Source organism: Sceloporus occidentalis, unplaced genomic scaffold (genome assembly GCF_023333645.1).
Source record: "Sceloporus occidentalis isolate IW3139 unplaced genomic scaffold, rSceOcc1.0.p SCAF_3, whole genome shotgun sequence".
In the NCBI taxonomy this organism is placed as follows: Eukaryota; Metazoa; Chordata; class Lepidosauria; order Squamata; family Phrynosomatidae; genus Sceloporus; species Sceloporus occidentalis.
The window spans coordinates 83,087,805-83,113,176 of record NW_028316983.1 but is presented as its reverse complement, the minus strand read 5'-3'; the positions used below and the strand labels follow the sequence as shown (position 1 = coordinate 83,113,176).

At 38.8% G+C, this 25,372-nt stretch overlaps 1 protein-coding gene across 9 annotated transcripts in view; it reads right to left on the bottom strand.

Annotated features, from left to right (window-relative positions):
* The window catches only part of PRKAA2 (protein kinase AMP-activated catalytic subunit alpha 2), a 41,529-nt gene that overhangs the window by 2,923 nt on the left and 13,234 nt on the right, over positions 1-25,372 (bottom strand). For 7 of the 9 annotated variants that reach the window (XM_089515241.1, XM_089515247.1, XM_089515244.1 and 4 more), the window contains 6 exons: positions 21,057-21,201; positions 20,121-20,208; positions 19,412-19,636; positions 16,343-16,844; positions 11,836-11,962; positions 1,368-10,232 (listed from right to left, as the gene is read on the bottom strand). In XM_089515241.1, coding sequence (XP_089371367.1) covers positions 9,997-10,232; positions 11,836-11,962; positions 16,343-16,844; positions 19,412-19,636; positions 20,121-20,208; positions 21,057-21,201 — 1,323 coding nt within the window. In that variant the 3' untranslated portion in view covers positions 1,368-9,996. Of the gene's footprint in view, positions 1-1,367; positions 10,233-11,835; positions 11,963-16,342; positions 16,845-19,411; positions 19,637-20,120; positions 20,209-21,056; positions 21,202-25,372 lie in introns of those variants that run through there. The other 2 variants (XM_089515242.1, XM_089515243.1) reach the window with 2 other exon arrangements.

Genomic DNA, 25,372 nt, shown 5'->3' with positions numbered 1-25,372 from the left:
CACACCCGTACCTCTCCTCCATTGCCTAAACATGCTGATTAGTAGTGTGTTGGAATGAGAAAGCCAGAGAATCAGGGAGAACCTAATTCTTCCAAGAGCTGTGGATAATCCTTGAGAAAATACTATCTCCTATTGGCCCTGGGGCTTTTGTGTTCAGACACATTGCCACTCAGGATGTGTGGATGATGGGAGAAAGGATGAAAGGGAAATAAATAAAGGGAAATAAATGGTCTCCTCTCCCCACATGCCCCTCCTCCTCCTGCAAAGCAGACTGCTGTAGAGAGTGCATTTGCAGATCCTGAAAAAGGACCATGGAGAGAAGGATGCTTTTCTGTGCTCACTTAATAGTTTGGAAAAGTTAGCTTTAAAAACTTCACAGCATTTCAGAGATTCTCTGGACAGCACAAAATAATTTGCCCCATATCTAGTATCAACCTTATATGTGTGTTTGAACAAGAGAACAAGCTCCATTTTTATCTAACGGGAACTACAGTACACTGTCTGCTCTCAAGCTTCTCAGAGCCTATGTAAATAATACTAGTTACCTAAGTTAAAGTACTTCAAGGGCATAGCTTTATAGCCATGTAACTTGCAGTTTTGTTTTGCACACTAAAGAAAAAACACCCACAGCCTTACAAAACATCAAAACAAGTACATTTTAATACACAGAATCTCAGTTCATCTTGAGCTATGCGGATAATTATTTGTGTAGCACTGGTATCCATTTCAGTCTTGTGAGAGAAAGGGGGGGGACCCTATTTCCTAAAACTTAAAAAAAATGCATAGATGAGTATGAAGTGTCTCCAGATAAATTAAAGACAAAAACGGATGTTGGATCAGTTAAGGCAGTTTCAGTAGGACTGTCAAGGCTTTATATATCTATTTTTGTGGATAGAGAATCAAAAGGGGTCATGCAATTTTAGATTGCTTGACCTTGTTAACAGGTGACTTGTTCATTACCTACACATATTGCTGTTAAAATGCATAGGAAACTAGTTTGAAGGAGGCATTTTGCAGATGTCTTGGAATTTCTATAGCCAAAATAATATTTATGACATAGCCTATGAACAGCTCCAGTTATAGATCTTTAATGGTCTGAGATCACTTGCAAATAATTAAGATAGTTTGTAGCTAGATTGTCCATTCAGTTTTTCCTCCTTGAGGCAAATAACCTTTTCAAACTGAAGATTCACTTCCCTTTACTGTCCTGGGAGCCACTCCAGAAAACACATTAAGGGAAACTCAAAATCATTCATTGTTCCTTTATTTACTAGTAAAGAGAGCTTTGTGTTATTGCTATAGCATATTTTATTAACTAGCACACTCTGGTATTATTTCATTAATTCGCACTAACACAGGAAGCTCCCTATAACCCATCTTTATTTTCCCCATTCACTTCAGCGCAAGCTCCATGTGTAGAAAGCAGTGTTTGCAGGCAGCTGTTCCATACTTTGAAGTGAATGGGGAATCCTTAAGGTGCTCCCTGTGTATACTGCAACATGGGTTGGTACATGATAGCTTTTTATGAACATATGCAAAAATAAGAAGAAATTAAAGCCTGATGTAGTAACTTAATGTTACAGAGGAGAAAAAGTGAGTAACAAATAAGATGAAAAATGTAGGTGTAAAAAGAGGACCACTGCAATCACCCCTTTTTGCTCAAGATATTAAAACAAATGATGTTAAATCAGTCCAGCAGTTGTCCAGGTTTTCCAAAGAGCCTTTCCAAACCTTATCTGGAGGTTACAGGGACAAAACCAGGGCTCCTCTTCTTCATGCAAAGCATCTGCACTACCACAGACCTACAACCATTCCACAACTACGTTTCTGCTATTGGTCTACAGATGAATTCTAATATGCTTTGTCAGAAGAAAATGTCACCACTGGAGCAAAATGAGTACAGACCAAGAACACATCAAGTATTTTAGATAATTTTTGCCTATAATACGAAAGGCAGCACACACTTATTGCTTTCAAAATTGTGAAAACAAAGTATTTGTGACTGATGCAGCTGATGGAAGGCACAATTTTGTTTTCTTATATTTAGCTCACACAAGTGTTCTAAATAATACACAAATATGAGTAAAAATGTCAAAACTTAGCTAAATTTTCAAATTTGGTGATATGCTCTATTATTGTGAAGAAAGCAGTGTGATTTATTTGCAGATGCACAAGTGACCAGTAGAACATTGTATTTTTCTTGCGAAGAGCAGAACAGTGCTTGTAATTTGGATTTAAGGACTACAGTATTAGGAGATATATTTTTTTATATGATCAATCAATATCACCATCACATTTTAAAACCTTAGAAGTTTACTACTGATTCTCCAGGGGGTGAGGGAGCAGCTAGTGGTATCCTAACTACAACAACTATTAGCTAAAAATTGCACTTTGACTTCAAGTGTGTTTAAATCAATCCAACCTGCTTCGTGGAACAACAGCCTTACCTTAAATATATTAATATTAAATATACAGTACTATACTAGAATCTATTAAATATATTAAAATGCAAAAGCTCAAGGTCTGTTGAATGTATTCCAAAATACCTAACTAAGGCATAGCCTTTTAAGGGGACAGCATAGGGAACAAATTATCCTAATGCTATCAATAATTTTTCACAGATGTTTAAATAACTGACAGCCAGCCGCTAATATATTCTGATCATCTATTCCACAGAAAAGCAGTTAACTGACTGTGTATTTTTATTATGTGCAAGCAAAGTCTGTGGTGTAAGTCTTCTGCTCATGCTTCCAAATGGGATGGATATTTCAAAGGATTAATGACCACTAACAATTCAGAAAGACTGATGAAGCTACATTATCTTTTTCCTTAACCATAACATTATCAAATGTTAGATTTAATAAGCATCATTTTCATATTCTTCACCTTGAGTCCATTGCCCTTTTGTAGAAGAAAAAAAAGAAAAAGTAAAGTGCAGTATAAGTGCATATGTTACAATCAACCTTAAAATAAATAATGGATATGTTGCTGCCACCTTCCCTAGTACTCACATATTCAGCTCATACAAAAGGAAAGCCTATTTACACATTTCAAAATTTACATCTGTCCCATTGTCAAGTTCGTCCAAGGAGAACTTGTTCCTGATCTGCAAAACTCTTTTTAACAGCCCATCAGAAATGTAAAATAACATTTAAAGTGGGAGTGGTAATAAGAAATGGTGGATGAGATATGTATCAGAGGCTACAAGGCATGAGGCTGAGCAAGTTCTGTTGACATGATATTCAACCATCCTAGTGAACTGTGACAATGCACAACAGGGCAACATGCCAGATGTCTCTTTGTGGAATGGGGGCTCCCAGGAGCATTGGGTCATATTATACATCAAGTATATTACACAATAGTATAGGTTGCACATTGAGACAAGTGCATCTGGACAAATTGTGTATTGCAACTGTTGTACAATGGTCACACTGTTGGCTCCAGTTTCACAGTGGTCCTAATGGTGTAGCTATATCTCTGCTTCCCTTCTGAAAATACAAACACTGTGAAATAGCATAATTTAATTTTACACAATCATAAGCCAGTTTATGATGATGTAACTTCCCAACAGGATCCCATCTCAAATTGCTTCATGTTCACCTCTCCTATGAAATTATTTCTGGTCAGCTGAAAGGATACCATTTGCCTTCCCATGTAGACCATGTTCTTGATTTTTACAGTGTCTACAATAGTGAGGAATAGGGAAGGTTCTTTGTACATAGACATGTGGGATTCATGCTAAAGTCCCTACTGAACCATGAAATACACAAGGTGAGACTCTGCGCCAGTAACTTGGTCTCTCAGCCTGAGTTGTTGTAAGACTGAGAACCTTGTATGCCACCTTGAATTCACTGGGGACAAAAAAGAGTATAATAGCTAACAAATAAATAAATAAGGAATATATTGCCATCCCCATCCCCAGTACTTACCCACACATTCAGCTCATACTGTAAGGGACAATATGCACACAGAATTCCTTGGAATCTGGAGTCTCAATCAGGCAGAGATGAGTCTCCTGTGGTGACTGGTATACAAACAAATCCACAGACAGAAGGTTCCCTACTGTACACATCCATACTCAAAGTGGGGTTGAGGTCAGTGTTGTAATCATATCAGCAATGCACAAAGGGAGATTTTCTCCAATCTAGCAAACTACTGTAAGTATCTTATACTGTAAGCTCTTTAAAAAACATTGAAAAATTAAAGAAGTCTGTAGGGATGCACAAACACTGTAGAAATAATGCAGTCTGACACCAATTCCACTGCTATGGCTCCATCCTACACAATCCTGGGGTTTGTAGTTTTGTGACTACTTGGCAGGGAAGGCCAAAGATCTTGTAAAACTACAAATCCCAGTATTCCATAGGAGCTACAGCACTTAACGTGGTGTCAAACTGCATTATTCCTACAGCATAGATGCATCCTGAGCAAGGTGGTGGCATAACAATGATGAAGAAATTTTGCCATTCTTGAGGTGTGGGATTTTTTATTTTGGAGGGAAGGGGCAAGGTTTCTCTGCAAAGGCTTTTGGTTAGAGCTATGCCAATTGTATTCTCATTTTTTAAAACATGGCTCTATTTTTAGCTCTGTTGTAATTTACTAAGCCTATTATAAAATGAACCAAAAAAGTAGCTAATACCAATCAGAAAGCCAAACCAACATAATTAACTCATTTTTAAAAGTACAACATCCAACCAAGCTATAGTGTAATTTACATAAAACAAGACTTTAAGGCCTTTAAAAAATAGCATAATTGTTATCACAAGTTTAGTAAGCCTGATTCCCTCAGATAGTCTTCAGAGAATGAAAAGCAAAATGTAAGTTATTCCTGCTTTATCAGTACACTAGTGAAGGTCACAGTCAATTAAACTTTAGAGGAACAAGAAAGCCCTACGGTCTGGAATAGCACTGTCAAATTTATGTTCCAGCTTCCATGAAACAGCACACTGAAGGGATTCTTCTTATTTTAGATATGCTGGAAAGATTTACTTTATGTTAGAAAGGTAAATTTGGCTGCTGGCCTATTGGACGACGAAATGGCCAGAGCTTTAATCACGAGGAGTATTATTTTAATTGAAATGCAAAGTTCAACAAGCTCCTTACATTTCAAGGGCACTGGTCTGTATCATGCAGGGACATTCACATGACTTTCCCAAACTGCCTTTTCAAAGTACTGAGGATAACCTAAATGACAATTCTGCCATGTGTGACTGTTAAACTTTCTTAGAATGAATATAAACCTCTATGGTTTTTGGTATTATAGAATATTCTTTGCCTAGGAATACAGCCCCCCCTAATTCCAAGATTTTATATTTACCAGCATGAACAGATGTTCTGGGCTCAATGTTATGCAGTTTGGGAATTAAATACATCACAAGAAGACAACTAGATGAAGATACACCATAGCCTGAAAAGGTACTTTTTGGACTGCACCTTCCAGACTTCTTCAATTAACCACATTATGTATCAAGTGGCAATGGGATGTGCAGTCCAAAGAAGATAATGTTTCTAAATTCCAGGCTGATGGCAATGCAAAATTCTGGATTGACTATCCACTGTCATACTGAAAAATGCTCCCTGCACTGCAGTGACCTCAGTAGGGGTGTGTGTATGGGTGTGTGTGGACTGCACCAGGTGGCACCCTAAAAGGGATCACACCACTGCTTCTCAAACAACTCCTTTTTGGCTGAAATGTGCTGTGGCATTCACCTGTGTCCCATTAAAATGCTAAAGGTATAGTGTGAGTGGGATGAAGTGCAGTAGAAGGAGAAAGGAGAGATCCCAGGGTCATATTTTAAAATTAAAATTGTAATGTTTATTTTTTAAAATAATTTAATTTTTTATTCTTTTAATTTTTTATTAAAAAACATCACTCTTTACCAAATTTTCACTTCAACTCAGTGAAACTCTGTATCTGTAAATGTACTAGGCTGTGCATATGATCTTGTGATTTAAAGCTATACAGTAATTTTAATTTTGCTAGTTGTTTATGTCACAACTATTACCATGATAATCAGTGATATGCAGGAATTATGATTAATGGGTAACTAAAAACATGGCTAAAGATTCTGTATGGTGTGGGATGGGAGGAGTCAGTGTGTAGGGGGTGACACCATGAGTTACTGCAATGAGTGACACCAACCCTAGTGACGCCACTGCTGCACTGTGAGGGTGAGAAACATTCACAACACAATACTGGAGTTAGTACAACTCCTATCAGGACTAGTTTTGGCTCCATAAAATAGTCCTGGGTTTTTGGGAAGAAGGGAAGCTGAAACCAACATGATCATAATATAGCAATAATATTTCTATACCGCTTATCAATGTACTTAAGTACTCCCTAAGTGGTTTACAATGTGTAAGCTAATTGCCCCCAACAAGCTGGGTACTCATTTTAGCGACCTCAGAAGGATGCCAGGCTGAGTTGGCCCTGAGCCCCTAGCTGGTATTGAACTCACAATCTTATGGTTTGTGAGTGGCTGCACTACAGGTATTTAACCACTGCACTGGCAGGGCTCCCTAATATAACAGAAGGATAAAGAAAAGGAAAAGTAATAGAGGGTGAAGTAAGGAAACCATCAGATGCATATTTTATTTTGGATTGATGTTAAAAAGATTCCCAATAGCAAGATCATTGGGGAAAAGGTGGTAAGAAGAAACAGAACCATGTAACAAGGACTGAAAGAAATTGGTGAGAGAAATGAAGAGGTTAGAGGAACAAATTAGGAGAAAAACCTAATGATTTAGATCTTGTTGATACCAACAATATAATTCAAATGAGCAGTGATCCCACTAAGGATCCAAGTCACTCTTTTAAGGCAGATTGATACATTTCAATAAGGAACAGAAGAACTAGGAACAACAGGTTGCTCTGATTTCCAAACCAAACTAGCGATGCAGAGTGCTGACTGCCTGGCCTTTATGATAGTCAAAATAATCAACCTCTCTCTTACTTTCCAGTCTGGTTGTGCAGCCTAGTGCCAGCTGATCTGCTGTGGTGGCAGTCACAAAGCCACTGATAGAAGAATAATATACAAACATGCTAGATGTCTTTTTTCTTAAAGCGTGGATATTACAGAGGGTATTGATTAGACTACAGCCCTATATCTGTTTACCTAAAAGTCACTGAACTTAGTAGGATTCACTTTTCATAAGACATATTCTAGATTATTCTATGAATGGATAAATATTCTTAGTGCTTACAAAAAAAAGTAAAACAAAAAATGTAGTTCTTTTCCACTCAACCTAAAGTCTCCTTATAGCAGTGTGTGTTTACATCAGTGAGTTGGAGGGCAGAGAGAAGCCCAGAAATCCTGGATCAGTACTGGTCAAAGCAACAGAAGAAAAAATGGACTAAATTTTTAAGGGGGGGGGGCACATCTCTTTGAGATGCCATAATGCTTTCGTGCTGATTCTTTCCTTTTCTTCTTTTAAAATTTCCCTTTATCATTTCCTTGCTACATCTCTGAACAGCCTTGGCATCCCCATAATTCTCTTCCTTTGTCAGTGTAAATGAGACTTGGTACACCTGCTGGGACAGCCTAAGTCAACATCATTGTACTTATGCCATTGTACTTATGGCAGAGTAGAAGTTGTTTCTTTGTCCTGACTTCCACTCTCACTGCACACCAGCAGTTGTAGCTTCTAGGTGCACCTCTGTCCCTTTGGCTAGTGTTTGGGTGTGGGAGTACACCTGTGCATCAGACTGGCTCCTTCCATCCCAGGGTGCATGAAAGAACCTGGGACAGTCAGTCAGTCAGGAACCATGGGAATAGAGCCCTGTCTGGGAGGCCACTATTCTCTGAAGCAAGGGGCAGCATAAGGCAGTATTGGATGCCCTTTTCCACAATACTGCTGCAAAATATATGCACCTGAGTAACTAGGGTATATGCTGGTCTATGCCACTTGCAGGGTTTTGCTTATTGAGCTTTCTTTGTCAAAAAGTGTGTTACCAAAGAACCTCTCTCCCAAGAACATATAATTTTTCTCTCCATCCTACAATTATAAAACTCTACATCTTGATCAGTTCTGCAACTGTACTGGGATTAATATGTGTTCCTTATTTAAATATACAGGCCTTGTCACTTTGGTATATTTAGTGCAAGGCATGGTCCATAACAATTGATGGAGGACTAATAATGTAATTAAGAACAGATTGCTTATTGGACATAGTAGGTAGTCTGAACGTAATAATCCCAGGACAATGGAAAAACTTTGAGCACAAAGTGGTTATGAAAGACTGCAGTGGAAAGAATTTCTTTAGAGGGGAAAGAAACTCCCTAATGTAAAACTTTAATTAAAACTGTGAACATGCTGCTGTGAGGATAGTTTGGGAAAAGTTGATGACCTTGTCCTACTACCACCTCTCAAAAAAGCTTGTTGGAATTTTAAGGGTTTGCTGATTTATATACCGTAGGCTGCCAGCTGGAGGAGTGTTGCCTAGTCACTAGCCAAAGTAAGGGAGGTGAGGAACCATCCACCCACTGTCTGCTACTTCTTGGCAGACAAAGGAGGAAGAGTGGAGGAGTGGGCTTTAGTCCATACATTTTAGGCACTGGTTGTGACTGGAAGGTATTATAAAGACAGCAGACAGGACTCTCCTTGTGAATCCTGTAAGTTTGTACATACACTAAATCAACATTGTTCCTGCACATGCACTGTTCTACTTAGTGGCTCATATATTTCATTCTATTTTTATCTCTGAGTATCTATATCTCTCTCCATGGTAATCAAAATTCTGTTACAAAATTCAGCAAAGTCTTATCACACTTTGGAACGGTAGATGTATATGCATCATTGCTCACATGCTGTTGTTCATAAAAATTGCTACTTTCTCTAATTTCATCACAACATGATAAGAATATAAGAGGAGTGCCTTAACAAGCCAGGCAAACAGGTCATTTAGCTCTGTGGTTCCCAATGTTTGGATCTCCAGATGCTTCTGAACTACAGAAAACCTAGTAGCCCATATCATTAGCCACAATGGCTAAGTTGAATGGGAACTGTAGTCAACTTCAATGAATCAAAAATTGAGAGCCACTGATACAGTCCACTGCTTCTGAGGATAATTATCATCAGTTCTTATGTCCTGCTCTCCATGTCCTTAGGAAATAGTTTCCCTGTGGTATCTGACTTAATTACAGGACTGTGTTTGGAATGAAGAGATGCATTTTTACATTGCAACAGTTCATTCCCAAGAATCTAGGATTTGTGCTTACTCCCTAAGCATTCAAAAATCACTCCCACAGAACATATTATATCATAGCTTGACCAGAGGCCTTTCACCACAGATTTACCCAATAGAGATCCCTGGGACTAAGCCTATAAATATTTATTATTTAGGGCTTCAAGTATTCATAAATTGCGTTTCTCATTGAGCTACAGTCTCTAGGGGTGATTTTGCTTCTTACAGTCCATGGAATAACAGCAGAGGTGGGGGGAAAAAACCTCCAGGGATGTAAGTGCAAATCAACCCTCTAGTAGTGTATTATCTTTGTTTTCTGAAATCAGTATACTGAATTATAAAGGATTTATCAAGTCTTCAGGAACATTATTGCACAGATGTCTTCACAACAGCAAAGAGCACTGCAGTTTCTGCACCTGCAGACATTTTCAGAATTTGGCAGCTGTTGCATTTTTTGATGGATTTAACTTTACAGTGGCAACCAATAAGAACTGTCAACTGTTGGAAAGGGCCCATAGTGCTTTTTATGTCTGTCTCTCACTGCTCCACCACTGCAACCATACACTCATGACCTAAACATGGCTATATCAAACTTCTTGCAAAAATAAAGCAAATTCTGCCATTGGAATTACATACACTGACCACATTTGCCTATTTCCCTTAACATACAAAATATAGCATGTCTGTAGGATTTGATATTTCCACTTTCAGAAGTAGGCTTTCTTTGCTGCAAGTGGCCAATTTATCCTTTTTGTGCAGATATCAGGCTGGCTGGCACTGACCAAAGAAATCAAGCTTCCTAAGGATACCTGTCAGCGAGCAAGGGCCATGATGAGACTGGCACACATTTCAAAGAAATCCATGGTGTGGCTACCAAGGCGAGGTGTAACAGAGGACGTGCTCCCCGTCAGGGAGCCAGTGAGAGTCCCTGAGAGTGACTGGTAATCAACAGTGGCAGAATCAAAACTCAGTCTTGGTCTGTGCAATCGAGCTGCAGAGCATGAGCGCTGAGGTGTAGAAGAGCCTGATCTTTGCTCCATGACATCATCTTAAAAGCACAAACAGAAAATTAATTTAAAGTGTTTGTTCTAAATGCTATGACACTTGAGCTCCTTTGCGTTCCTTTCTCTGCTCCTGATCTGACTTCTATGTTTGAATTTTTCTTCTGAAAGCATCAATTGAAGGAGGTGGCTGGGAGGGGTTTATACTTTTTAAAATGTCTCTGCACATTAATTTTACAAAATGGGACTTGGGTGTGGGGAGGAGTAAGATTTCACCCAATGGCTTAAAAGCATGATTGCCCCACATGCACACAAGAGTCCCATTAAGTTGATGAAACTTAATCCCAGTAAGTGGGCAAAGTACGGGAGGTTCCAGCCCGTAGGCCTATCCTGGGGGATCCCTGCTCCCTAAACTCACAAATCCTTTCCCCAAATTCCTGTTTCTCAACTGAGTGCAAGCAGCAAACAGAGGCATCTCATCTGGAATGAAATCTCTGCATGAAAAAGGCCCCAAAATGGATACCAGAGAGGAAGACTGCTAGATGATTCCAGAGTTTGGGTCCTGTCTCCCTCCCAAAACTTCATCTGGCCTGCTGCCATGCTCCTGGGGGGCAATTTGGCACTGGCACAACTACAGACTGTCACCTCTGGGGTACAGGAATGCAGTTTTAATGAATAAAGCGCATAAATTTAATTGGACTGTAGCTTGGAGTTTTCTTGCTGACTTATATGAGTTGAGCATGAAGCCAAGAATTTGCATGAATTTGTCTGCCACTCATTGCAAAATCGAGTCTAACCTTTCAATGAGCTATCCAAGGTGTTGAACTTTGAGGGCTAAAGGGCCTGCACCTTGGGCATCTCCTATAAGGGTGCAATGTAGAGTGAGTTCTCCATTCCACTAACATATGAACCACTAATCACCAGGATTTTCCATATGAATAGAGTTAAATTTTGGCATTTTGATAATCATGTCAAAATGTACAACTTTGGTGTGGGGGAAACAGTTAACTACACAAAAAATTAAAATGTTTCATCTATTTCATTCTAGTGTTCGGGACAAAAGGTGGGAGGGCAGAATCAAAGGAAGTGCATAAAGGAAACTGAACAACTGACACAACTTTCAGCAGCAATGAAAATGAAAATGACATATAAAGGATTGTTTCAGCTGGTACTCTCCTAACTGTAAGAGAATCTTACATGCATGGCAGAAAAAACTCTGTTATAAGGAGGCCTGAAATGGTCTATGATCAGAACAGGTATGCGACAGCATCACCCGTTTACGGATTGCTGTGAATCTTGATGAAATTTCTCTTGCATCCACATTAGGTTGATGCCATTAAACCAACCTTCTTCAACCTGGTGGCTTCATCCTCATACAGCATGAGTGCTGCCCATACTAATTAGACACAATGGAAACTGCATTCCAAAACACCTAGCAGATAGCTGGTTAGGAAACACGTATGAAACTACCACAGTTAACACTAGTGATGATTAACAGATTAAAGTATTAGCTATAGCAACAGTTGTCCAGATAAGATGCTATAAGGAAACAGAAAATATTAAAATGTGTGAAGGGGAAAAGAGATTATACCATTTAAAATCAAGCCTTCTTCATCTTGGTGTTTTTATTCTACAACAGCTCCTTCTTACCATCAATACTTTTAAAGTCCAGCAGATAGCTGCGATTGTCAACCTGATAAAGCTGCAAACTCATTTTGACGAAATTTCCAGTCACTGGATTCTTTCTACGAACTCTAAGATGATAAGCATTCACCACCTAAAACATGTAATTATTGCACAGGAGAAACAATGACTTTTTGGAGCAATTTAATTTTAAGAAAACAATTTTATCTTTTTAACAAAAAAATATGAATGCAATCCTACACATGTCTCTTCAAAAGAAACCACACTGAGTACAGGGAGACTTACTACAGTCCTATTTACAACTATGGTGCAATGACTCCCAGTGGACCCATTGAAACTTACCTCTCATTATATCCATGCTAGATTGCACCCGATGTGGCTTAAATAATGTCAGTCTCTTTGCTTAATAAAAATAATGAGTATGATTTGTGCAAACAAATTTTGAACATAAAATAAATTCATTGTCTGTCAACAGAAAGTGCCTTTGAGAATTTTTAAATAAATAATAGTATCACTTTTAAATAAACACATCATAAACACATACCTTCCTAGCAATACTTTTTAAACAATTATTAAAAAAACAAACATCTATCTTTCAATTTCTTGATCATCAAGATTCTCTTTGCCTGTGCTAAACTAATACAATTTTGGAGATTATAAAAAGTCTCAATCCAGGCCATTCAGATAGCATTTAGGTACAGTCTATGATGAAGTTAAGACAATTCACCTCCAACAACCTATACATGATAATGTTGTACACTCGACCCTCCAATAGCAATAACAATAGCAAGTACATTTCCATACCGCTTATCAGTGCACTTAAGCACTCCCTAAGCGGTTTACAAAGTGTAAGCTAATTGCCCCCAACAATCTGGGTACTCATTTTAGCCACCTATGAAAGGATGCAAGCCTGAGTCGGGCTAGAGCCCCTGGGCTGGTATTGAACTCGCAACTTTACGGTTTTGAGTGAGTGGCTGTAGTACAGGCATTTAACCACTGTGCCACCAGGGCTCCACATTTGTGGCTTTGACTTTTGTGCATTTGATTATTCGTGGATTTTATTAATATGTTCTCTGTAGGAATTTCTAGGTCCTCCAGCACAATTCTATGGTCAACTTTAACCAAGTCACACTGAAGAACCTAGAGATTCCTAGAAAGGTGTTCTCTCAGGTAAAAATATAGTGTTTTTGTTAATTGTTGTTTTTCCACATTCACGGAGGTTCTGTGCCCCTAACCCCAGCAAATGTGGAGGGACGAGTGTCATATATAATCTTTGTAATCCTTTGCCATTTCTGTTTATTTATGGGGCTAAAACTATGCTAAATGAACAAATGGTCCTAACTATATTCAGACGTAGCTTGCAAGGCAGTTAATACTGTGCACTATATTATAAAACTATGTGGGACAAAACTAAACATTAAATAAATACACTTGAAGGAAAACAAAACAGGATGATGAAGAAGAAACTATAATACTTCATTCATATTCAGGTGAACATAATTGTGGTGAGAGGAAGAGTAGAAACAGAACCATTGGTTCTGCCCCTGTTCCCTTCACACTCATGCCTGTCAAGATTTGTAAACAAAGAGAGTGACTGTGAGTTCATCAGACTCCAATCTACAGATATTCCATAAACACACAGACATGCGCACATACAAGGCATTGACAGTGGATGAGAGGGGAAGATGGCTAATTTTTTTTTACTACATAGTCTGACTATTATTACTATTTTCCAAACCTCTTACTGGGACAACATGACGGTTTTAATTTAAACATTTTAACAGTTTACTGACATTTGATCATTGTTAGGCCAGTATCCACTGTCAATTGCTTCTTTTTAATCACTTAACTTTATAGTGCAAGAAATGCCATTCAGAAAGTAACTTAAGTTCATTCAAAACATGCATGCTTTAAAAGAGGCTTACATTTGACAGGATTAGATTGTATTATAAATTATTTATACAGTCAGCACTCCATATCCATGGATTTTTTTATCCACGGATTCAAGCATCCATGGCTTGAAAATATTTTTTAACTATATAAATTCCAAAAAAACAAAAAAAACAAACCCCAAACCTTGATTTTGCTGTTTTACATAAGGGACACCGTTTTACTATGCCATTGTTTTTAATGGGGCTTGAGCATCAACAGGTTTTGGTATCCATGGGAAGTCCTGGAACCAAACTCCATCAGATACCAAGGGCCCACTGTATTTCTCTTTTTTTGGTTCAGAAAAAAAACCAAACAGTGAAGATATACAAATGCATACAACAAATACATATAACAACATGCAAATGAACCATCACAAAGTAACTGAAACAGCACAGAAAAATCAAAATAAAACGAGCAGAACAAGTACAAGAGCATAATAGCTTAAAATTAAATTTCAAATGTAGTTCGTGAACAGTCTAATTTTCAGTAAACATATCTATCAAAGAATGATAGTTGAGAAAGTGTTACCTACTGAGGATGTGTAACAGAATAAGAAAAGTAAAAGAAAATGAACCTACTCAAGAGTCAACATTGACTTTTGCCTATGAATAATTTATTGAGAAACTAGGGGAGAGCATCTCCGAAATAAAACTATTAATCTCTTTGAGATGAAATCATGCTCATCTTCAAATATGGCTATAAATTAAGGACGTAAGGAACTGGATATGAATATGTTTTAGAGCAAAATCCTATATTTGATTGTGGGAGGGGTGTCCTATTGTGTTCAATGAAATCCACTTCCAAATAAATGTGCAAACGGTTACAGCCTGAGCCTGTTTTACACATAGTGTATCACTATGTAATCTGACAACTACCTTGTAGTAAAACTAGAAAATACTCCATTATTTGAAACAGATTTAATGTAACAATATTTCTATGTCTTCTCTGGCCACATAGTTCCTTGAAACCATGCACAAATAATAGACAAACATCTTCTCTTAAGAGCTTTTAGAAAGATTAGTTACCTAGAAGGGAATTAATGACTAAAATTAGAAATCTGAAGAGTTCCTAGCATCCTTACAGCTGTGCCAGACAGAATTATCTACCCCATCAAGCTCAGGCAGCTTAAGAAAGAAAATCATAAGCCAATAATTAAAAATAGACTACAGTTACAATGCAGTGTGTGTCTGCTTATGTATGTCTGCTGAGAAATAAAACCGACTGAATTGAGTGGGAATTGCCCCCCCAGGTAAATGTGTCTAGGGCTGCAGTTATAATATTCTAATACTCACAAAGAAGGTGATGTCAATAGACTAAAGATATTTACAATTAGACACTGCTGATGCTATGCCAACAGATTGCTTATTTACTTTTAAAGCCCTAGGCAGTTTGGGATCCATGGCATGGAAAAGTTTTGTTTTGTTTTTTAAAGGAGTGGGAGCACTTTTAAGCTCTGTTGTGATCACGGTACCTGAAGGATCAGACTCACTGCCTCTGGTCTCAGTTCTTTAACAGAGGCCCTGCTCTAAGAGCCCTCACTCCCCTGTAGCAGAAATTAGGGGAGAGGTGGCAAGAAAGAGGGTACCTCCTTAGCTAGGGTGCCTCATTTAACCTATTCCCTAGGGAGGCCCACCTGCTACTTATTTTTCTGCCGTTTCTGCATTAGGCAAAGACCATGATATTTATTACATGCTTTTATTATTCAGAGCTGAGGTATGCAAAATATGTCCCATGGGCCACAAATCTCCACAAGGCTTATTTTTGCTAGGTAGAATCAGGGGGGGAAATCTTTCTGCCATGCCGGGAGTGCCAATAATAATAATAATAATAATAATAATAATAATAATAATAATATTATAACAACAACAACAATAATTTTTTTTACCATGGCTGATGCTGCAAGGGCATCAGTTTTAGGGTAGCAAAAACCACCCCATCCAAACTATAGAACCTCTCTTCTATTTTTTTTTACAGCCAACCTGCCAGTGACAATCTTGTCACTTCTGATTATCTTTTGTTTCTATATGTTCAGGCCTGATGCAGACCATGATGGATGTTAGGTGCAAAAATCTGGGCTGCAGCACCACCTGGCCCTGGTATAGAAGATACTACCTTCAGCATCAGAAGCAGGATGTCTCTGAATATCAGTTGCTGAGGAACATGGACATGAGGTTGCTATCATGTTCACATACATAGGCATCTGTTCCCACTGCAGGAAACAGAATGCTGGACCAGAGAAGTAAGTGGCCCTTCAGAAGTTGCTGGACTACATCTCCCAAGATTCCTTACCAAGAGCTATGATGGCTAGGTCTTCTGGGACTTGTGGTCCAACAACATTTGGAGAGGTGCATGATTCCAACACCCACGAAAAACTTTTTGGTCTGAATCAGCAGCTTTTTCATTTTTGTGTTTGTTCTGTTTTATTGTTGAAAGCTTTACTTTACATATTTTGGACAAAAGGGCAGCAAGCTAAGATTTTAAATTATTTCAGCAAATTATTATATAGACAGTCTTTAATAAATTAACAAATAGAACTTTCTAGAAAAATATTAATGACACACAGATTATTGCTATTTCTCACCTTCCATTCAAATTCCAAGTGTTTCATAGCACGGTAGACTTCAGCCATGATATCATAAGGTTTGCTTTGACTCCGTATTCCTAAATGCCACTTGGCCTTTTTGACAGTCAATGGTTTTGGCTTAGTAGTATTCAATGCTTCCAATGAACTTTTTGCTTTGGGACTATCTGCTACTAATGGAGGCATCCGCTCTGGGTGAGGTTTTACTCCTGGAGGGATGTGCATAGAGTCATCCATAAAAGAACCAGAGGGTGGGCTAGAGGCGAGGTAGAATTCACTGGCTTGGTTCATGATTCTCCGATTATCGATAATAAGGTGATAAGCAACTGCAAGCTGGTCTTGAGGATCTCCACTGTATAAGCTTGTCATCACCTCAGACTCAGTGCATTCAAATTTCTCACAAACCTCACGAACAGCATCATCATCAATGACATTGGCATCATATGAAGGGTCTTCTGGAAACAAGTAACTAGGCAGATCCTGCTTGAACCACTCATGTTCTCTAGAAAAAGAATTGTTAGCTAACAGTTAAAACCCTCTGTGACAACCTTAAATCTGACTTATCATGAAATATAAAAAGCTGGGCAACTAAAATGGTGAAGGGTCAGGAAACCATGCCCTATGAGGAATGCCTTAGGGAGCTGGGGATGTTTAGCCTGGAGAAGAGAAGGTTAAGAGGTGATGTGACAGCCCTGTTTAAATATTTGAAGGGATATCATATTGAGGAGGGAGCAAGCTTGTTTTCTGCTGCTCCAGAGACTAGAATGAGGAACCATGGATGCAAACTGCAGGAAAAGAGATTCCACCTCAACATTAGGAGGAACTTCCTGACAGTAAGGGTTGTTCAACAGTGGAACAAACTCCCTCGGATTGTGGTGGAGTCTCCTTCCACAGAGGTCTTTAAACAGAGGCTGGATGGCCATCTGTCGGGGATGCTTTGATTTAATAATAATAATAATTATTATTATTATTATTATTATTATTATTATTATTATTAATATTAATATATCCCACCTCTCCCTACAGATTGAGGCGGGGGAACAGCACATATATAAAGTTACACATAGTTAAAATACATTATCATTATACAAAGCAAAATTTAAAAACACATTAAAATGCCTGTACATGTGCAATATCAAAATCTGATTCCTCATCAAGTTCCGAGTGGAGTATCATCTTAAGCTGTTAAAGCAGGTCTGGGGGGTAGGCTCGCCGGAAGAGATCTGTTTTGATTGCCTTCTTAAAGGCATCTAAGGTGGTAATGAGATGGATCTCCTTTGGAAGCCATTCCACAATTTGGGAGCCATCACAGTGAATGCCCTATGGGAAGTAGATCTTAATCTAGTCTTCAGGCAGTCCAATAGGTTCTTCCCTGTAGTTCTGAGAGTGCAGGGCAGATTGTGTAGGGAGAGGCGTTCCTTCAAGTAACTCAGGCCCAAGCCATGTAGGGCTTTAAAAGTAATGATCAACACTTTGTACTGTGCCCGGAAACTAATCAGCAGCCAGTGTAGAGATCTTAAGATTGGTGTTATATGGTCAGTCCTAGGTGTACCAATGACCAGTCTGGCTGCTGCATTTTGTACTAATTGAAGTTTCCGAACTTGATACAAAGGTAGCCCCATGTAGAGTGCATTACAGAAGTCTAAATGAGAGATTACCAGTGCATGCACCATTGCTTCAAGGTCCTTTCGGTCCAAGTAGGGACACAGTTGGCGTATCAACCGAAGTTGGTACCAGGCACCTCTGGCCATCACATCTACTTGAGATGATAATTGTAGTGATGGATTTAGATTTCCTGCATAGCAGGGGATTGGACTGGATGGCCCTTGTAGTCTCTTCCAACTCTAGGATTCTATAATTCTATTGGCAAATCAATCCTGCCTTTCCAGGTTACACACTATATATACCCAACTCCTTTCCAGGCAAGCATTCTCTGAAGATGCCAGCCACAGATGCTGGCGAAACGTTAGGAAGAAACTCTTTTAGAACATGGCCACATAGCCTGAAAAACCCACAAAAAACCATGGATGCCGGCCATGAAAGCCTTCGACTTCACATTGTATGACAATGGCAGGCAATGTCTACTTGCTTAACAACTTTGAATTTCAAAGAGCTGAGACTTGTGCTAATAGTGCTGCTGATAAGCTTGTCAAAATGACCAATAATTTTGGGAAATGATACTGAAAGAAACTAAGGAAGAGAAGAATTTAGCAGGATTAAAATAAGCTAATTATTAACAGGAAGAATTAAACTTGACAGGTGTAGGGTTCATTAATGGTTTTTTAAAAAGCCCCTTCTGCCCATCTGCTGTCAGCATGCCAGATGCCTCTCCGTATCCTCAGTCAAAGCCATATGCTGTGGCCACATACTGCATTACCAATGATAATACAGAGGTAGGTAAACTTCCTAGGAATCTTGTTATGAGTTGGAAGCATGAGAGAAAAGAATATAGTAGTATGATGGGTGGTATATGGTAACCTGAGGCTCTGGGCCACGTAAAGATTTTGATGTGTGCTTCTTAGCTTAATAACTTTGGCCACCCTTGTTAAAAAGTGCTTCTACCTCAGCTCTGTCTGGGATTCACTCTGGGGAGGATGTCTATGGTGTCATCCACATAAGAGCCAATGAGAAGGCTGAAGGCACTCATGCTGTTTCACCAAATCCTATTTCAATCTGAGTTTGTGTATAACCAAGTCACATCTTGGTCTCTCCCAGTCTACCTGTGAATGTTAAGAATATCTTAGCATGGATCGCTCTGCGATAAACCAATGTTTTTATGTACTTTTGGCTCTCCATGTCTACAGATTCTGCACTCACAGATCCAATCATTTGTGGCTTGAAAATATTCAAAAGAAAATTCCAAAAAGCAAACCTTGTTTTTGCCATTTTATATCCACAGGGGGTCCTGGATCCCAAACCCCAGTAGAAACCAAGGGCCTTCTGTACTCAGTTTTTTAAATTTGATATTAAAAGAATAAACAGGCTGACTTACCCTGGCAATCTCAGTTTTCCCTACCTCAGAAATATATCTCAAGGTGATCTTTTAATAATTTTTGACACCAAAATTACCGTATATCCTTGATGGTTGCTCTTTTGAGTGGGTCAACCTGCAACATATGCATGAGTAGAGTAGCGACTGAGCGGTTGAGATATTCAGGAATGTAGAAGACACCTCCACGGATTTTTTTAAAGAGTGTTGGGACATGATCATCATCAAAAGGAAGAGTCCCACAGAGAAGAGCATAGAGAATAACACCACAGCTCCAGATGTCAACCTCTGGACCAGCATACAATCTGGACAAAAAGAAGATCATGTTAACCGGTTTCTTAGGACAACACCTGTAAAGCAGCAACAAATAAGTCATGTGCTGGACAGCTGGAGGAGGAAGAGAGATGTAGTGCTGACTAGCAGGTAGAGCATCTGATTATGGTAACATCCTTCCTGCTAATTTTGCAGTTCTGGTTGACAGTCCATCCTTCAACCCAGAACTACCAAAACTTTTCCCTTATCATCCCTCTGCCATGCCAAATCACCTTAAGACACCCTTTGGCATTTATGCTCTTTTAAGAAACTGTTTCTTAAAAGTGCCTAGGTGCAAAAATGCAAATGAAGTGTTTATACCTTTATTCCTTTTTGTGTTACTGTTTCTTGTTTCAAAATAATAGGATGCTATCATATGAAGAATACATACATAAAGGATTGTAAATTGCTCAGCTATTAGAAACAACCCATTCCATGTCTTTGATAAAAATCATAGCCACTGGCTTTATATTCTACCTTCCAGAGATGACTTCTGGTGCTGCATAGTTGGGTGAGCCACAGCTGGTTCGTAGGAATTCACCATCAGACATCATGTTAGACAACCCTGAAAAAGAAGACTTTCACATGTTGGAACGTCCCAATGAAACAAAAAGATATGTTTAGGGAGAATGGTATATTGCTAAAATGAAAAGATGGGAAAGGAAGAATACCAAGAGCTGAAAGGAAACTTCTATGGAAAAATAAAATAAAAAATAGGTTTGTGGATCTGTGATATTTTGTTGGTTGAGAAATAATTTAGCACAAGGGTTATTTACATAAAGTTTCTTGATGCTGCAGGCTTCTTTAAATTATTCTGTAAGAAATTTATATCTTGATTTTCCCTTCCTAAAATGGAGCTTACAAAGCATAAAAAGCGTAATAAAATCAACAAGTTTTAAAACACATTTACAAGAAGCTAAAAGCAGGCACTAGAACAGAAACATGAAGAGCCTGAAGAATCTATGATGTGGTTCTCACTGAGGTAATAGACTTGTGCCCAAATATTATATTTTTGTACCATTTTATACAATAGGTGCAGCTTTACATGACTGAATGTTCCCACATATTTAAAAACAAATGAACAAAAAACAAAACAAACAAACAAAAAACAAATCAGTATTGCGCAGAACATTAGAAGTCAGGGAAATGGCCAGGCTGGGTCTCTTCCCTGAAATGTAACTTTTGATGTACAGGGATGTGCAGAAGATGATGAAATAATGAAATAACACTCATTCATGTGGTTCCTCACATTGTGGTTTGCTGCCTTGAAGAGGAGGAGTAAGCTAACCTATAAGCTTTTTATAGCAGCACAGAAACTGCTAATGGTGATGAAAACTGACTCTGGATGCCCTGCAGCCTGTGCCAGTGGCTTATAGTCAGTTACATTTCTGAAATGCTATTGGGGTCACATACCAAAATCAGCTATCTTGGCATTCATGTGAGCATCCAGCAGCACATTCTCTGGTTTCAGATCTCTGTGAACCACCATATGCCGATGACAGTAATCTACAGCTGACAGAATTTGCTGAAAAAGACGCCTGGCTTCAGCCTCTTCCACCTACAATGCAAAAATGCCAGGAAGGAAAACAGTACTCAAGATTCTCTCCACAAAAACTAGACACTCAGCAAACCAAGATGTGTCTCCTTAATGAGCCACAAGAGACAGAATTATCGTAAACATTACTAAGCAAACAAACAGAAAAGAACCATCCTTAGCATATAGCATTACAGTATTCTCTTAAGGCTGTCAAACAATTAAAGGCTGCTAAAAGCTTTAAAACTGTGCAGCTTTAACAAAGCAAGCGTTCAACTAATTGCTTTGAAAAAAAATTATCTGTACAGATCGCAGGCCTCAACAGTTATCCCCAAAGAACTTCACCAAAACAGGGAGATATAAGTGCAAGTTTTCTGCTTCAAAAACTATCTCTTGCTCATTCCACTCTCTCCATAGATGTCAGAGACTGCAAAAGGAAGGATTGTGCTTCGTCGTCTTAAACTTTTAGAGATTAGGGCCAATGCCAGAGTTTGGCATGTCTGGACACTTGTCAAGGTCCTCATTTTGTTATGGGACCCACTGACAGCTCTTGCCCCTGCTTTTTAAAACTGTTTAAATCTCTTTGCTTGCTCACTCCCAAGGCTAGGGTGACATAGGAGTGAAGAGGAAAGAAAAAATGAGAAAGGGCAGTTGCTACCATCTGCTATTTGGATAGTCTTTTTCCTATCAACTTAACAGCTAACAGTAATTGCAATGAGAAGGATGAGGCCATTGGGAAGGTATTACCATCACCCAATTAAAATCTGAACCATGGTTTAATATTAGGCACACACGTAACCTTTTCCCTTTCCTTCGCACACAGAAGAGATTGAAATTTTAATTACAATTAAGATCATAGTTTGTTTTATTTGTGTATTTTTATTTAGTTGTTAAAATACTTACTGCCAACTCTACAGCCAAAGACATCAAAATGGCATACAATAAAATAGTACATGGCTCAGGTGCAGATTGTTTGAATGCCTGTATTCTCCCTTATGAACTGGCCCATGCTTTGAGATCTACTGGTGAGGCCCTTCTCTCTCTCCCACCTTCCTAACAGATACATTTGATGCAAATATAAGAGAAGGCCTTCTCAGTAGCTGCCCTTAGGGTCTGAAACTCCCTTTCCGGAGAGGTTAGACTGGCACCCTTCCTACTCTCTTTCCATAAACAGGTGATAACTTTTCTGTTTTGACTAATTTCTGAGGATTGATCAGCTGGGGCAAGCCTTGTGCAATGCTGGCTTTCCTATTTGTAATTTTGCTGGGGCTGCTGTGGTTTTTGTTTTTTACAGTTCATTATTTAAACTGATTTTAAAAAATGTTCCATTACTTTTTAACTTTTGTATTTTGTGAATGTTTAACTATGTTTTAATCTCTGGTAAACCACTTTGAGTCCCAAACTAGGAAAAAGGCAGGATACAATAACAATTTTAAGTGATTTAAAATGTAAAACAGTAACATAATTTACAATCTAAAAACATATTAAACTACCTAACAAGTTAAAAGAAGTTAAACTAGCAAATGAAGTTAAACACTACAATTGCTGTTACCCGCTTTGAATCCCATTGTGAGAGAAAGACAGGCTATAAATCCTTGAGATAAATACAATAAAAATAGTTAAAACCATGCTCGTGTACAAACTGGGTATTTGGGGCCAAATATCCAACACTGTCATTAACCAGAACTCTTAGGGGTACAACCAGGTGCTACAACAGAGGCTGCATCCACACTGGATCACACAAAACTACAATTCTCAGAATTCCATGGCATTGAGCCATGGCAGTTAGACCGGATTATTTCTGCAGTGTGGATGCCATGGAATTCTGGGAATTGTAGTTTTGTGTGACATTAAGTTTTCTCTATTAGAGAGCTCTGGTGCCACAGCAGACTATAGTTTCCAGGATCCCAAAGCATTGAGCCATGGCAATTAAAGTGGTGTCAAACTGGATTATTTCTACCGTACAAAAGAGCACCACCATTACATAAGCACTGCGCGGCGTCTGCATGGTGCCGCATGGAACTTACGTAACCACCGCCGCGGCTTGAGAAGAACCCGCTTTTTGCTGGTTCTTTTTCTACTGGCAGGAAGCCGTGCGGTTTGGTGGCTACAGCTTCCCTCCAGTGGAAAAAAGGCCGCCGCCAGCCCGGACCATTTCACAGATATGTACTGGGCCACAGTTAGAATAAACCATAGTTCCTTAACATCTGATGAGCCAAGGAACTGTAGTTCATTTTAGAGTAAAATCAGAAGGTTCCAGTATCTACTCGGCATGTTTAATGAAAGACAGGGGAGCAAGAAAATCAAAGTAGGCATGTAAATCCAATAACAGGGGGAAAAACAGGGCCTGAGCTTTCTGTCTTGTTGAGCTAGTTTTCTATTAACAGAGGAGGTTTATTTGTTTGTTATTTTAGACAAATTTAACACTGATGCTCCCAGCAATCAATTCGAAGTTGTATATACTAGTTGGAATAAAATGATACTGAAATGGAGTAACAAAGGTGGTAGAATGGAATATACTACTTCAGACTGCAGTTGTGAAAATTACTTTTTTAATTTTTTGCCTTCAAAAATGAAATTAAACTCCGTGAATGAAAAAAACCCATGCAGCAAGAAACAAGCAAACTTTATCCTGATATGCTACAAATTTTGTATTTGTAGGGAAGGGTTTTTTAAGGATATCCCTTTCTCCACACACACCTGCAACCTGCAATAACTTGGTCCAGTGGTGATGAACCTATGACACATGCCATCAACTTAGCACAGAGTTCACCAGAATTTGTAACTAGAAAGTCAGAGGGACATGGCACTTTGTGATAAATAAGTGGGTTTTGGGTTGCAGTTTGGGCACTCAGTCTCTAAAACATTTGCCCTCACTGATGGTCTGTTCATAGAAGAAATCACTTTTAAACTGTGTTCAGACCATTGCTGAGTCACACTAATTACACACAGTGATTAAACAGTAAAAACATACTTTATCTTTTATGTCTTTTATAAGGGGCATTATAATTTAGCACATACAATACTAATTCTTTTTATAAATTAGAGCAGTGAATCAATTTGTGGACACTGGGTGTCCCTAAACTGTAATGTTGAATCTTTTGGAAGTTCACTTAGTGAGGTGACAGGTCCATGGAATGCCATGTAGTACATGTTACACTGTTAATACATTTCTAAAGGTTGAAGAAAAAAGGGAACTGAAATACCTTAACTTGTGATGTTAATTCTGGCCTGGTACAGACAGGTCCTGAATGACACCCTCATCATGCACTAGCATGTGACTAGGGCATCATCGCTGCGCAGCGCTGTATAGATGGTGGACACAGCGATAACATCGCTGCTGCGCTGCATCCAAATGGAACAGTGTAATAGCGGTATTCATGTTGCCACGGGCTGCTTATGACGGCGCAAAAAGGAGCCACTTTTTAGCGCTTCTTTTTTGCTACACAGCAACGAAAGGCGGCCCCAGCCCACCCTTTCGGGCCCGTCTGTACTGGGTATCTGTTTCTCTTTACGGTTTTTGCAGATTTAACTTCTAAATATAAACATTAGTTCTATTTCAGACAAAACTGGGGAAAATATAAGCAAGAAAATAACCATCCATCAATTGTGTTGACTAGCTGCAGAAACAGACATTTACAGAGGCCAGGATTTAAACTGCTTCTTAGGGTGAACTCTTACTTACATTCTAGGCAATACTGTGGCTCACTACCTTTGCAAGAGAATTATAGCACTAAACTGATAAGTATCAATAAACTATACTGCAACAGCAACTGAATGTTTAGAACTGTCTGAAATGGCCATTGTACCAGTTCTGCAACGTAACACTATAATTGACTGAGCATATTTAGGACTGAACCACTCTCACCAAATCCATTTTGCTGAAGCACTTTGGCAGAAGTTGGTGGCAACTGTCCCAATTAAGTTGTTTGAGTACAAAAGCATTTAAAATACATAGGGAGATGGGCATTGCTACTGGTTATTACCTATGTTTGTTACATGCTTTAAAAAAATCATATGTAATTTGACTCTCAAGGAGATATGCAGAACATTTGAACTGTAAGACTGTAGGGAATAGCTGTAAAGAAGAAAATATACCATGGTGGTGTTATGTCAGTTGCAAGCTATTCCAGATGGGATTGTGATGGAGCCAAGTCTATTTTTGGCCTTAATAACCTTAAAAGAGTCCCATTTA